The 14,900-nt window shown below is 41.3% G+C and overlaps 1 protein-coding gene and 1 long non-coding RNA gene across 2 annotated transcripts in view; one reads left to right on the forward strand and one right to left on the reverse strand.

Moving 5' to 3' along the window:
* The window catches only part of LOC146396078 (uncharacterized), a 1,511,729-nt gene that overhangs the window by 258,165 nt on the left and 1,238,664 nt on the right, over positions 1-14,900 (reverse strand). The gene's annotated exons all lie outside the window — the stretch shown is intronic.
* The window catches only part of AOX1 (aldehyde oxidase 1), a 76,787-nt gene that overhangs the window by 10,518 nt on the left and 51,369 nt on the right, over positions 1-14,900 (forward strand). The window contains 8 exon segments of the mRNA NM_001308473.1: positions 1,217-1,313; positions 3,358-3,466; positions 5,387-5,513; positions 9,537-9,598; positions 10,599-10,688; positions 11,970-12,050; positions 12,915-13,059; positions 13,772-13,864. Coding sequence (NP_001295402.1) covers positions 1,217-1,313; positions 3,358-3,466; positions 5,387-5,513; positions 9,537-9,598; positions 10,599-10,688; positions 11,970-12,050; positions 12,915-13,059; positions 13,772-13,864 — 804 coding nt within the window.

The raw sequence follows: 14,900 nt of genomic DNA on the forward strand, positions 1-14,900 counted from the left end.
CTCATTCATCAAAGCCACCGAGGATGGTTGACAAGGATCCCATATCCTTCCATAGCGCTGAGCCATTGGTGGGAAGCAGCCTTGGTGAAATCTGGGGCGATAAACACCAAAGGGCAGCATCTGGTCTCTTGGTCACTTACCCTCTATGTTGAAGAAAGTCTCTGAGGCACCTTCTCTTGGCTGTTGTGCTCAGATAAAGGAATCCCAAAGGTAGGTAGATCCAGGCTAGCAAAGCAGTGTCACAGTATCATCAGGGACAAGCTCCTTATATCTTACTGCTTCACCTTTCTGAGCAGGAAGCTTTCTCTTCAAGTCAGCGACGACTCACCGAGGTCCAGCCATCACATCTGAATGGATGTGATGTAGGCAAGGAGGTAGAAGTAAGGGATATGGGGGAGGCACCCCTTTCTCTTCGAGGACATTTTCCTCCTGGAAGCCATACGCAATATTTATGCTCCATCCCCTTGGCCAACATTGTTAGTAAATGACCCCACCCAGCTTCAGAGGAGGCTGGGAAAATGTATTTTTTTTAATTCTGGGCAACCATGTGTGTAGCTAAAAAAATTGGGGTTTCTTTTACCAAGGAAGAATGAGAGAAAAAAATATCAGGAAAGAACTAGCAGCTTCTGCCACTGAGAAGCAGAGAAATATAGCAAACATGGAGGATAAGACACAAATACTCTAAGAATTATTTACCATTTTGACATTTTGCTTTGTATGTCACCAAAGACAGAGATGAGGATAAGAACAGACATGCAGTGTACTCACACATCCAAATACTCAAGGCCTTATGTGTATAGACTCTTCCTTTTAAGTTTGGCCCTCTTTTTGGCAACCTGAGGTCTCATTTTAAAAAAAAGCGGGGGGGGGGGACTAGATATAACACAAGAATTCAAGATCATAGGAGTTTCCATATGGCTCAGCAGATTAAGGATCTCGCATTGTCACTGCAGTGGCTCAGGTCACTGCTGTGGTGCAGGTTCAATCTCGGGAACTTCCGCATGCCTGTGGTGTGGCCAGGAAATTAATAAACAAATAAAAATTTTTGAACAAATGTACAAGATTATAAATAATACCAGCTGAGATAAACATACATTATTTGGCAAATACATATCAAACTTAACTACACATGAAGAATCTTTGATGGTGTTGTCTCAGAGCTGTTTTACAAAGAGAATTATGGAAAACGCATTATCCTTAACGCTGCTTTTTCCAGTCCGACTCACAGGAACTAAATATGGCTGTGGAGGGGGAGGCTGTGGTGCCTGCACGGTGATGATATCACGATATAACCCCATTACCAAGAGGATAAGGTACCTTGCTGCAAGGTCCAGATATGGTTGAATTTTTGTAGCTTTGACTGTTTTATTCCTTCCTTTCGTAAATATGCATGGAGCTCCGATTGTGCGAGAGGAACTGTGGTAGACACCAGGGAATACAGTGATGGGCTTCACATCATTCAGCTTCCAGCAGAAATGTTCCATTCTCTGCACTCCCTGATCACTGCCTCCATAGCAATGCCTCATCTCACCTCTGCAGCTCCCTAGTCCCTTAGCCTATATTCATGTATTCATAGCACTTCTCACCATCTGTGTGTGTGTGTGTGTGTGTGTGTGTAAAATGCAAGCATTGTCCATGTACATATGTATTGTCTGTCTTCCTTCATCTAGAATGTACCCTCTACAAGGGCAGGGATTTTTTTTTTTTTTTTTGTCTTTTTGCCTTTTCTAGAGCCGATCCCGAGGCATATGGAAGTTCCCAGGCCAGGGGTCGAATCGGAGCTATAGCCACCAGCCTACGCAACAGCCACAGCAACACGGGATCCAAGCTGTGTCTGCGACCTACCCCACAGCTCATGGCAACGCTGCTGGATCCTTAACCCACTGAGCAAGGCCAGGGATCGAACCCGAAACCTCATGGTTCCTAGTCGGATTCGTTAACCACTCAGCCACGACAGGACGAGGGCAGGGATTTTATCTGTCTTATTCACCAATGAATCCTAGTGCCTAGAACTCTGCCAGACACATAGTAAGCACTCAATAAATATTTACACGTGATTATAAACGAATAATTTCCTTCCGTGTGTATACTTATAGAAGCATACTGCATTTATCAGTTTAGAAACCTCTATTTTTTGCTGAACTTCTGATGAATATCTTTTCAAAATAATACATATAATTTTAATGGCTCTATATGGTCCCTTGTTCAGGTGTACCAAAACCCATCACCAAATAGGAATCACTTAGACTATTTTTCATCAGAGTTTGCGTTGTGGCCCAGCAGAAACAAATCTGACTAGGAACCATGAGGTTGTGGGTTCCATCCCTGGCCTCGCTCAGTGGGTTAAGGATCTGGCATTGCTGTGAGTTGTAGTGTAGGTCGCAGATGCTGCTCGGATCTGGCGTTGTTGTGGCTGTGGCGTAGGCCAGCAGCTGTAGCTCCAGTTTGACCCCTACCTAGCCTGGGGACATCCATATGCTGTGGGTGCAGCCCTAAAAAGCAAAAAAAAAAAAAAAAAAAAAAAATATTTTTCACTTTTTATTATTATAACCAATGCCTCAGTGAGCACTCGTGTGTGTGTGTGTTTGTGACTGTTTATGATAGATCCATAGAGGGAGCGTTGCAGAGTAAAAGAATGAGTGCATCTTTTAAGTTTTTATACCTTCCAGCAAACTGTCTCTCAGAAGAACTCTATCAGTTTACATTCTTATCAGCAGTTTATGAATTGCTTTTTCCCAAACCTTTGCTAAGAATACACATTAGAATTTTTTAAATCTTTGTCATTTTCCTTAATAAAAAATGGTTTCTCATTGCTTAATTTGAAAATTGTTTGATTGGTTTTGAGGTTGAACATTTGTTTCATGTATTTATTAGCTGTCTGTAGTTTTGTTTGGTGAACGTTTTAGGAGGCACTTTGAGTTACACATTTCCTAGCGGTGTGTCCCACACCCTATTTCTTCTGAGGCACAATATCAGATTAACTTTATCGCCCGACCAACCCCTAACCCAGCATCTTCTTCGAAGATAGAATTTGCCCTAGGTGCTTTTTACATGTGACCAGAGTGGAGAATGCCAGCCGTCATTCAAAAGAAAAAAAGCAACGTCAGTGAAAACTGTTCTGGAATTAGATTTAGAAGGCATAATATGCATCCCCTCTGACACTCCAGCTCTGATCCTGAGCTAATCACTCTGACCCTCAGAGTCTTCTACGAAATGGCCATGGGCTAAGGACAAACTGTATGTGCAAAACCTGGGACATTATACCAAACCTGCCATGTTGCAGGTGCTCGGTGAATGCCTGGTCCCCTTTCCCAGTGAATGCAATGTCATTTGTGCTTCTCTTTTTTTGTTCCGGAGACATTATCCGGCTAACGCCTGTCTGATTCCCATCTGTTCCCTGTATGGTGCTGCTGTCACCACAGTAGAAGGCATAGGAAGCACCAGGACCAGGATTCATCCTGTTCAGGTGAGCATGTGCCTCTTCTTCATAGGGTTTCTGTGGTTTGAAAACCATTAATGACATGGCGAATCCCTGAAATTAATCCTGTAGAGCAGGCCACCCTGCTGCTTGGTCACAGCCAACAGCTGACACCAACCTAGGGGCCAGGAGTGAAACCTGGGGCTTGTGGGCGTGACTGACTTCTTGGAAAAATACTTTTTAAAGATTAGAGGACTTGCTCTTGTTAAAGAAAACCCTGGCATCACTGGCTTTGTCTTCTGTATTCTAATTAGATGGGGCCTGTCCATTTTACATCTTCCAGACTTATAAAGAAACAAGAGCCATGTGCACTGGGGAATGTAGTCTTGTTGGGTTTTTTCCTATGGAGAGGGGAAAAACATGATTTTGAAGCTAAAAAAAAAAAAAAACAACCCTCTGGGAGTTCCCATCATGGTGCAGTGTCAACGAATCCAACTAGGAACCATGAGGTTTTGGGTTCAATCCCTGGCCTCTCTCAGTGGGTTAAGGATCCAGTGTTGCCGTGAGCTGTGGTGTAGGTTGCAGACAAGGCTTGGATCTGGCGTTGTTGTGGCTGTGATATAGGCCGGCAGCTATGGCTCCAATTTGACCCCTAGCCTGGGAACCTCCATTTGATGCCCTAAAAAGCAAAAAAAAAAATAACAAAACAAACAAACAAAAAGCACTTGCTACCAAGAAGATTTATTGAATTTAGGGCTTCTTTGGAAGGTATATAACAGGAATTGTCAGTGAATTTTGAGGCTTTTCTCCTAAGAGGCACCTTGCTAGAACTTTCCCTCAAGTGAAAGGATACCTCCAACTTCTGAATCTTTCCATTATTTATACATTGCCCAGAAAAATGCTGTTGTTACTTGTTTTTATCACGTTTCAACTTAGATTCCAAAGATAACAGAGTGGGAGTCAGGGAGAGGGCTGGAGATTTAGAGAAATCAAAGCAGTGTTTCCTTGATTGTTTTTTGGATAAATGATGGCACTTTGTAAGCAAATTCCTGTGTGCCAAAGTGTTAGGGCAAAGTGTTAGGGCAATAGTAGGCAGACAAAGGCACTTGGAAAATATTTGAAGTTTTTTGTTTTTTTTTCCTTCCTCAATTTGTTGGGGTTTTTTTTTTTTTTTTTTTTTTTTGTCTTTTTGCTATTTCCTGGGCCGCTCCCGCGGCATATGGAGGTTCCCAGGCTAGGGGTCGAATCGGAGCTGTAGCCACCAGCCTACGCCAGAGCCACAGCAACGCAGGATCCAAGCCGCGTCTGTGACCTACACCACAGCTCACGGCAACGCCAGATCGTTAACCCACTGAGCAAGGGCAGGGATCGAACCCGCAACCTCATGGTTCCTAGTCGGATTCGTTAACCACTGCGCCACAATGGGAACTCCCTTCCTCAATTTGAATATAATTCAGTTCATTTCTTTGAAGGATTTCAGGGAGGAACCTTTATCTCAGAGATTCCCATGCTGGACTACAAACCGAAACCCCTGGGAATCTTAAAAAAGTAGATGTCTTGCCCCACCCTCAGAGATCTCAGTCGGTTGGTCTGGGTTGCTCCTTGGACCTTGGAAATTGGAAAGCTCCTCTAGTGATTCTTAAGGCTGAGAACTTTCAATGAAGCGCAAACGCAGGTGAGGACCAGTAATCGTAGCCGCCCCAGCCCAAGAAAGGGAGATGCCGAGGATGAGAAGGATTTTCTGGGAACTCTTCTCCAACTTTTTTTTTTTTCATCTGTATTTGGGGAATACGGAAGTTCCCAGGCTGGCCATAGCTGCAGATGCCAGATCCTTAATCCACTATGCCATGGCAGAAACTGCCTTCTCCAACTTTAACGTGAATACAAATCTTGCAGCGATCTTGTTCTGATTCAGTAGGTCTGAGGTCAAGCCCAAGATTCTGCATTTTAACATTTCTGTGCTCCCAGGAGAGGATTGCCAAGTGTCACGGCACGCAGTGTGGCTTCTGCACCCCTGGGATGGTGATGTCCATCTACACGCTGCTCAGGAACCACCCCGAGCCCACCCTCAGTCAATTAACTGAAGCCCTTGGTGGTAGGTTCTATGTGTGTGTGCTTTTATTTTTAAATGATGATGGTGGTGGTGATGATAGCTAATATTACACACTCAGCATGTGCCACACACCGCATTAAATGCTATATAAATGTTACCTCATTTACTCTTTATAATACCTTTACAAGATAGGCATTATTATTATTATTCCCATCTCATAAAGGGAGAAGCAGAGGTTTAGAGAGAGTAATTTATCCAAAGCTATACCGCCAATAAGTAGGGGAGTTAGTTTGTTCATATAAGGATTCAAACAAGGGCCACATATTGCTCTTGGCTCACCTATTTCTTGTCTCTCTTAGTCTATGAGAGTCTCCTCCCATTTTTTATTGTTTGCTTATTTCAATAATAATTACAAAGCCAGTGTATCCATTTACCTTGCGAAAGAGTCTAGTTGTCTCCATATGCTGCTCTCTCCTATTGGATGGGTGTCGTCTGGGCCACACTAAATATCAGGGGGCTCTTGATGAATACAAGATACAATCCAAGAGACTGACACCTCCTGGTGATGCTTATTTCAAAGAACTGCCTTTACCTGGAGCTGGTTTATCAAGTTCAGGAGCTCCGTGTATGTGGAGGGTGTTGGAGGAGGTCTTCATTAACAAGATTCCAAACAATTCTAAAGAATAAGAGCCTCCCAAGTTCTCCTTCTGGTGAAACTCTCCATGGCTCTACTTGTCTTTGGCTCCTGTCTCCCAGGAACCTTTTTTCTCTGCTGAAGAATATCAGCCTAAAGCTCATGTGTTCAATTCCCCTGCTAAAGTGTTAGAGAGAAGACAGGACTAAACAGAAATAGAAAGGGAAGATGCATAAGACATAAATTGTCTTCTGCCTGATTTCTCTGAAGTCTTATGCATTTGATCTTGTGGCTGTTTATGATGTGAACAAGTGACAAGGAGTACTCAAATTTTAGGGTGCTTAAGACTTACATGGTGAGTTTATAGAGAATGAGGTTTCCTGGGATCTAACGCCAGAGATCTTGCTTCAGTGGCTTTGTATTTATAAAAAGATGCCAGATTTGGGAATTGGAGGCGAATGTAGGATATGGACCATGATGGAGAAACACTGGCCTGATGACTTATTGTAAATAGATTTTTTGCCCAATTGCTTCCAAAGTTTACACATTACCTTTGCTGCTATATAATACCTTTGACCTTACTATCAACTGAAGTTTAGGTCTTTTTTTGTAATACCAAAATTTAGCTTTATTTATATGGTCTTTTACTGCATATTGAAAGTCAGCTTTTTTATTGAAGTATAGGTGATTTACAATATTATGTTCGTTTCAGGTATAGCATAGCGATTAAGTATTTTTGCAGATTATATTCCATCATAGGTTATTACAAAATAATGGGTAAAATTCCCTATGTTATACAGTAAATCCTTATTGCTTATCTATTTTATATATCTGCAATATATATAATATGTATCTGTTAATGTCCCTCTCCTAATTTGTCCCTTCTGCTTAATTCTCCTCTATGGTACCTGCAAGTTTGTTTTCTGTGTCCATGAGTGTGTCTCTGTTTTGTATGTATGTTCCTTTGTATTATTTTTTAGATTGAACATATAAGTGATATCATCTGATATTTGCCTTTGTCCAACTCATGTCACTAAGCATGATATTCTGTAGTTCCATCCTCTTTGCTTCAAATGGCAGTATTTCATTCTTTTAATAATCCATTTATATATATATATACATATCATATCTTCTTAATACAATCATTTGTTGATGGGCATTTAGATGGTGAAGCTGAGTTTGTTGTTTGATCATTGTTTTGATGTTCTGTTTAGTAATTAATTTTTTTAATTACTCAATGAATTTTATTACATTTATAGGTGTACAACAATCATCACAACCCAATTTTAGAGAATTTCCATCCCAAACCCTCAATGCATCCCCCCATCCCCCAACCTGTCTCATTTGGAAACCATAAGTTTTTCAAAGTCTATGAGTCAGTATCTGTTCTGCAAACAAGTTCATTGTGTCCTTTTTTTAGATTCCACATGTAAGTGATAGCATTTGATAATTGGTATCTCACTGTCTGACTGACTTCACTTAGCATGATAATTTCTAGGTCCATTGTGTATATGTACCAATGGAATATTATATCTTCTTTATCCACTCCTCTGTCGATGAACATGTCTTGGCTTTTGTATATAGTGCTGCAGTGAACATTTGAGTACATGTGTCTTTTTGAGTCATGGTGTTCTCAGGATAGATGCCCAGGAGTGGGATTGCTGGATCAAATAGTAATTCTATTTTTAGTTTTCTGAGGAATCTCCATACTGCTTTCCACAGTGGTTGCACCAATTTACATTCCCACCAATTGTGTAATAGGGTTCCCTTTTTCTCCACACCTTCTCCAGCACTTATTGTTTGTAGACTTTTTGATGATGGCCATTCTGGCCAGTGTATGGTGGTACCTCATATTGGTTTTGATTTGTATTTTTCTAATAATGAACGATGTTGAATATCTTTTCATGTGGTTTTTTGGCCATCTGTATGTCTTCTCTGGAGAATTGTCTGTTTAGATCTTATGCCCATTTTTTGATGGGGTTTTTCGTTTTTTTGGTATTGAGCTACAGAACGTGTTTATAAATTTTGGAGATTAATCCCTTGTCAGTCGCTTCATTTGCAAATATTTTCTCCCATTATGTGGGTTGTCTTTTCAGTTTGTTTAGGGTTTCCATTGCTGTGCAGAAACTTTTAATTTTTTTTTTTATTTTCCCACTGTACAGCAAGGGTATCAAGTTATCCTTACATGTATACATTACAATTACATTTTTCCCCCACCTTTTGTTCTGTTGCAACATGAGTATCTAGACAAAGTTCTCAATGCTACTCAGCAGGATCTCCTTGTAAATCTATTCTAAGTTGTGTCTGATAAGCCCAAGCTCCCAATCCCTCCCACTCCCTCCCCCTCCCATCAGGCAGCCACAAGTCTTTTCTCCAAGTTCATCCAGCACAAATGAACATCTCCTCAGAAAAGAAACTTTTAATTTTAATTAAGTCCCATTTGTTTATTTTTGTTTTTATGGTCATTAATCTAGGAGGTAGATCTGAGAAGATGTTGCTGTCATTTATGCCGGAGAGTGTTTGGCCTATGTTTTCCTCAGAGTTTTATAGTATCTGGTCTTATATTTAGGTCTTTAATCCATTTTGAGTTTATTTTTGTGTATGGTGTTAGGAAGTGTTCTAATTTCATTCTCTTACATGTGGCTATCCAGTTTTCCCAGCACCACTTATTGAAGAGGCTGCCTTTTATCCATTGTATGTTTTTGGTCCTTTGTCATAGATTAGTAGGCTGTAGGTGTGTGGGTTTAATTCTATCCTTTCTATCCTGTTTCAGTGGTCTATATTTCTGTCTTTGTGCCAGTACCCTATGGTTTTGATGACAGTAGCTTTGCAGTATAGTCTGAAGTCAGAGAGCCTGATTCCTCCAGCTACATTTTTCTTTCTCAGGATGGCTTTGGCTATTCTGGGTATTTTTTCGCTTCCAAACAAACTTTAAAATATTTTGTTTTAGTTCTGTGAAAAATATTCTCTAGGTCCACCCTCATTGCTGCAAATGGCAGTATTTCATTCTTTTTATAATCCATATATATATATGTGTGTGTGTGTGTGTGTGTGTGTGTGTGTATAATATCTTCTTAATACAATCATCTGTTGATGGGCATTTAGATTGTGAAACTGAGTTTTGAAATGTGCCTGTAGACCAAGACTTTGGGTATGATTCATTGTGTTCTGAACACATATCACAAGCAGAGGATATTATAACTGTTTGCAGATAGAAAGTACTAATAGCTGAGTTGTTAGACTCTAGCTCAAGACTATCCACCAAATATCCCACATTGCTGACAAAAAAATCTGACTTTGTAGATCTGGTGAACTGAAATATCAAGCAGTGCTTCTGTCTTAGATGGGGGTCCTTATTTCCACCATGCATTTGCTGGACTGTGCCTCTCTCTAGGTTTCTTAATTAACGGAGCTCGGTTTTTCCCCTTCAGGTAACCTGTGCCGTTGCACTGGATACAGGCCCATAATTGATGCATGCAAGACTTTCTGTAAAGTGAGTAGATAGGAATACATTATTGAGAATATTTTTTCTCTAATGAAACTAAACAGTAGGGGTTGACAGGTGTGATTAGGAGAATAGCCCATTATTACTATACAGAGCTACTTCTTATTGCAAGGTCTGTAATTGCTGTTTGTTATTTGATCTTGGACAGGGCACCTACACTCATTCTCTGAGCTTGCCATGGTAGCCATGTAATGAGCATCTGAGCACTTTGCCATTGGTGTAGGTCATTGTTCCAAGGGGTCTTTCCTGCCCCATTTGTCTGTCACTGGTACCCTGCCATGGTGCTCCTCTGAACATGCTCCTATCAGCATTGGACACATGGTGATGTAATAGCCCATGTGCTCTTCCATCTCTTCATCAGAAGGTGATCTCCCTGACAGTAGAGGTTGTGCATCACCAGGGCTGGTCACTGAGCACCAATTAAGTAGGCGCTCAATCAGTGTTGGTTGAGTGAATAGATGAACAGCCTTGGAATGAGGGACATGAGATGGCCTTGTGGAAATTAAATTGTGAAAGCAGTACATCATAAGTAAGAAAAGAGTGATGATGATAATAATACTTGTTAGTATTTATTTTTCATAAAATGTTAAACAGTATTAATGTTAACAGTGAGTCATTGTTAATATTTATTGCTATTTGCCAGGCTTTGTTATAAGGTCTTTATAGCATAGTGACTATAGTTATTAATACTGTGTTGTGTACTTGTGTACTGACTAAGAGAGTAGATCTTAATTGTTCTCAACACGCACACACACACACACATAAACACAAATGGTAACCATGTGAAGTGATGGATGTGTTCATTGGCCTGGCTATGGTAATCACTTAACAAAATATAGATACCTCAAATAGTCATGTGGTACACTTTAAATATATACAATTTTATTTGTTAATTATGCCTCAGTAAAGCTGAAAAAATACTTTTCAGTGGCATCAACAATATATTCTAGGTGGTTTTTTTTTTTTTTTTTTTTTTCCAACTCGCTAGACTTCTGGCTGCTGTCAAGGTAAAGAAAATGAGGTTTGCTGTTTGGATCAAGGAATAAATGGATTACCAGAATTTGAGGAAGGAAATGAGGTCAGTGAAATGTAAATTTTTATAAGGTGTTCTTAGGACATGAGTAGAAACTAACTTACTTTTAGGAAGAATAAATGGCTGCTCAGGTTGACTCATTTGAGGTGTGTCCACACATGCCCTCTCTCATTCTCATTCCATCTCAATCAAAAAACAGAAAAATCTATCCTAAAAACTTCATCCTTTTCTCCAGACATTACTGTTAGTCGAGAATAACAATCCATAGGAAGGAAAACACATTGATCTCTTAATGTTTCTTAGTTTTTTTTTTTGTTTGTTTGTTTGTTTGTTTTTTTAAAGCCTTCTTGGAGTTCCCGTCATGGCTCAGTGGTTAAGGAATCCAACTAGGAACCATGAGGTTGTGGGTTCGATCCCTGGCCTCACTCAGTGGGTTAAGGATCCGGCATTGCCGTGAGCCGTGGTGTGGGTCACAGATGTGGCTCGGATCCCGAGTTGCTGTGGCTCTGGTGTAGGCCGGCAGCTACAGTTCTGATTGGACCCCTAGCCTGGGAACCTCCATATGCTGAGGGAGCAGCCCTAGAAAACAAAAACAAACAAAAAAAAAAGCCTTCTTCAAGTCTTCTTTTTTTTTTTTTTTTTTTTTTTTTTGGTGACGCTGCTCAGATTCAAACCTTAAGTCTTTTTTTCAAGTGGAGATGTCAGGGAAATGGAAGAGCAGGGAGTGACAATACAAGTGGCAATTGAGGGAGAGGTTCTGGTTCTCAGCTGTGTCTGGTGCTGCTGCCTCCTCTGCTTCCCTGCTCCAAAGAGCATGTGCCAGGGCTAAGGGCTGTGGATGCCCACCAGCATCTGGATTGAGTTGCTAGTGACCCAGTCTGTGTTAGAGCCCTTGGCTGAACACCCAGGTACCATGGCTGACCAGCAGGGTTTTTTTTGTTTTTTTTTTTGTTTTTGGTCTTTTTGCTATTTCTTGGGCCACTCCCGCGGCATATGGAGGTTCCCAGGCTAGGGGTCAAATTGAAGCTATAGCCACCGGCCTACACCAGAGCCACAGCAACGCGGGATCCGAGCCGCGTCTGTGACCTACACCACAGCTCACGGCAACGCCGGATCGTTAACCCACTGAGCAAGGGCAGGGACTGAACCCGCAACCTCATGGTTCCTAGTCAGATTCGTTAACCACTGAGCCACCACGGAAACTCCTGTTTTTTTTTTTTTTATCTGTCTGTGCCATGTCTATCTTCTTCAGACTTTATTCACAAAGGAGGTACAGTAGGTAGAATTTCCTGATGAAAATAACTTCTGTTGCTTTCTCTTTTTAAGACAAGTCACAAACTCTTTTCAGAAGAGGAGTTTCTGCCATTGGATCCAACTCAGGAATTGATATTTCCTCCTGAGCTAGTGGTAAGTAAGGCAAGGTCGAGCTCATTATAGAAGGATTCATGGTGAAACATCAGGAAGGATATTTGCTTATGGATCTTCTTGAAAGCGGTTTGGTGAATAGGTAATATCCACCTGCCATTCTCAGCCCAAGGTCCAAAGAGGATGGCAACCGAAGAAGAGATGGGGGAGAGAATGTATGGTCACCACCAGGGGATGGTTAAATAAAGCAGCAGACAGTATCTCTAAAAAATGTACCGAAGTGACATCACAACATGTGTAGATTTAGACATGTTTTATACTTCCAATTTTGCCGTTTTATTCTTCCATAAAATGTTTTGATAAAAGTAAACATGTTAAAGTATTTTTAGACATTGAAATAGATTCCTTTGAGATAGAAAAGCACCAAAGGGAGATGGGTTGGAATAGCCTCCAGAAGGAGCACAATATTGTTGTGTTTTTATCCTGTATTCTAATTCCTGGTAAAGCTCTACTTTTAAGTCACTTGTATTTATTTTTGAACATGATCTCTACTTCTTTTCTCTGTTCTTATAAAAAAATAGAGCAGAGAAGTTCCTGTTGTGGCTCAGCGAGTTATGAACCCAGCTAGTATCCATGAGGATACGGGTTTGATCCCTGGCCTCGATCAGTGGGTTAAGGATCTGGCGTTGCCTTGAGCTGTGGTGTAGGTCACAGGCACGGCTTGGATCTGGCATTGCTGAAGCTGTGGTATAGGCTGGCAGCTGCAGTTCCAATTCGAATCCTAGCCTGGGAACTTCCATATGCCTCAAGCGCAGCCCTAAAAAAGAAAAAAGAAAAAAAATAGAGCAGAAACAGGTAGCTATGTTATCACAAGATGATCTTGAATCTCTATTGCTTTTTTAATAGACAATGGCTGAGAAACAACCACAAAGGACCAGGATTTTTGGTGGTGATAGGATGACATGGATTTCCCCAGTGACCCTGAAGGAACTTCTAGAAGCCAAAGTCAAATATCCCCAGGCCCCTGTTGTCATGGGGAACACCTCTGTGGGTATGTAGAACGCCAGGGGCTTCTTGTGAGGAAACTGAGGAAGACAGCTTTGGGGAGAATATAACATCCTCATTATATGTGCACATATAATGTTTTCCTTGGGAAAACAGTATGAAATAACATTGTAAATCATTTACACTTAACTTCCCCAGCATTGCTCAAGAGCCTCTCACAACGTGCACTAATTATATAGTGAATTCCTATTGCCTTAACTGGAGCGGGGCGCAGAGTTGCCTCTCACAACCTTATTTGGCTGCTCCATCACATAGCAGGAGCAGCAGCGACAATGACAGCATGGACCATGACAGTCCTGTCTTTCCATGTAGAGACTAATTTGGGGCTTGTATTTGAAATTGCTGTTTCCTCTCTCAGTGGTGTCTTCAAAGGGCATAATAAGTTTTCTTAACCTGCAGTCATGGGGTCTCTCTGTTGTGTCCATTGTAAACCCAGTTTAACTGCCTAATCTTTGAGGCATTTCCGAGAGTTTCCCCAAGGAGGATATTGAGGACACCATCAGTGGTCTTGGATGTGTCAGCCAGGTTTTAAGGCTGATGCATTCTCTGTGTGTGTGATTTGTCCCTGAACGAACCAGTAGAAAGATATGTCATTTTTATATGTTTAAAGACATCTGTGCTAATCACAATTTCAAAACGTAAAAGGTAGTTAGCTCCCCTTTAACCTAGCCTGTATATATTTTTTTCTTATCCTCTAGGGCCTGACGTGAAATTTAAAGGCATCTTTCACCCAGTTGTAATATCTCCTGACAGCATTGAAGAAATGAGTATTGTAAACTATACAGATAATGGTGAGTTCTTAAATTCCCTGTTTTTCTTAGCTGAAATGCATTAATCAGTTTATTTGCTTTGTTCAGCTGACAAGCAGAAAAAGAATTATTCCTGATTGTAATACACAGAGAGATTTCCTTCTTATAAGGTGATGACACTCTGGAGGAGGCTCAGGGAAGAATTTTCTATGATTATACAAGATACTAATTGCCTGCATAGTCAGATTTTCACTGAAGAACTTTTAGTCTGCCGGGGCAGGGAAATGTAACAACTCATCAATGAAGGGTCCCATGCCAAGTGCTGGTAAAAGATAAAGAGCAGAGTCTTTGCCCTCCAGAAGCACAGGAGGAACCAAAGCAAGTTTATGTATTAAGCAGCTTACAAACGGGCTTTTCCATTTCAATAAAGGAAAATGATTTAATGACAATGATGAAAACTGATGAAACGTGGGTTTGGAGTCTGGCTCTGGAGTCCAGTTCTTGATTGTGTCATGTATGATGAGCTGGAAGAGCTTAATCGCATTACTTGACTGAATCTCTGTTTGTATGGGGCTATTAATATTTCTAAGCTTTCTTAGAATTCAAGAAGACTTTGGGAAGCATTCTGCATAGTGCCTGACAGGGTAAGTGTTCAAAAAATTTAGCCTCCATCACCTCTATCATGATCACCCGCACCGTCACCTCCTTGACCAACATCCTTACGCTCACAGTTATCACCTCCATCACCACCATCACCACCAGCACCTCCATCACCACCACTGTCGCCACCATCACACTAAACACCTACCTCCATTACCACTATCACCACCACCATCACCACCACCACCTCCATCACCACCACTGTCGCCACCATCATGACAATCACACTAAACACCTACCTCCATCACCACTATCGCCACCACTACCACCACCACCACCATGACGATCACAGTTAACACCTCCATTATCACTATCACCACCACACCCACCACTGTCACCACCACCACGTCCATCACCACCATGACCACCAGTAAGCAGGGTAGGTGTCCAGCATAAAGATCCCACATCTGTAGTCTAA

Source organism: Sus scrofa, chromosome 15 (assembly GCF_054392235.1).
Source record: "Sus scrofa isolate SSC_HxYL_T2T_F1_AM1 chromosome 15, Sscrofa_HxYL_maternal_Yorkshire_Landrace_v2.0, whole genome shotgun sequence".
Taxonomy (NCBI): Eukaryota; Metazoa; Chordata; class Mammalia; order Artiodactyla; family Suidae; genus Sus; species Sus scrofa.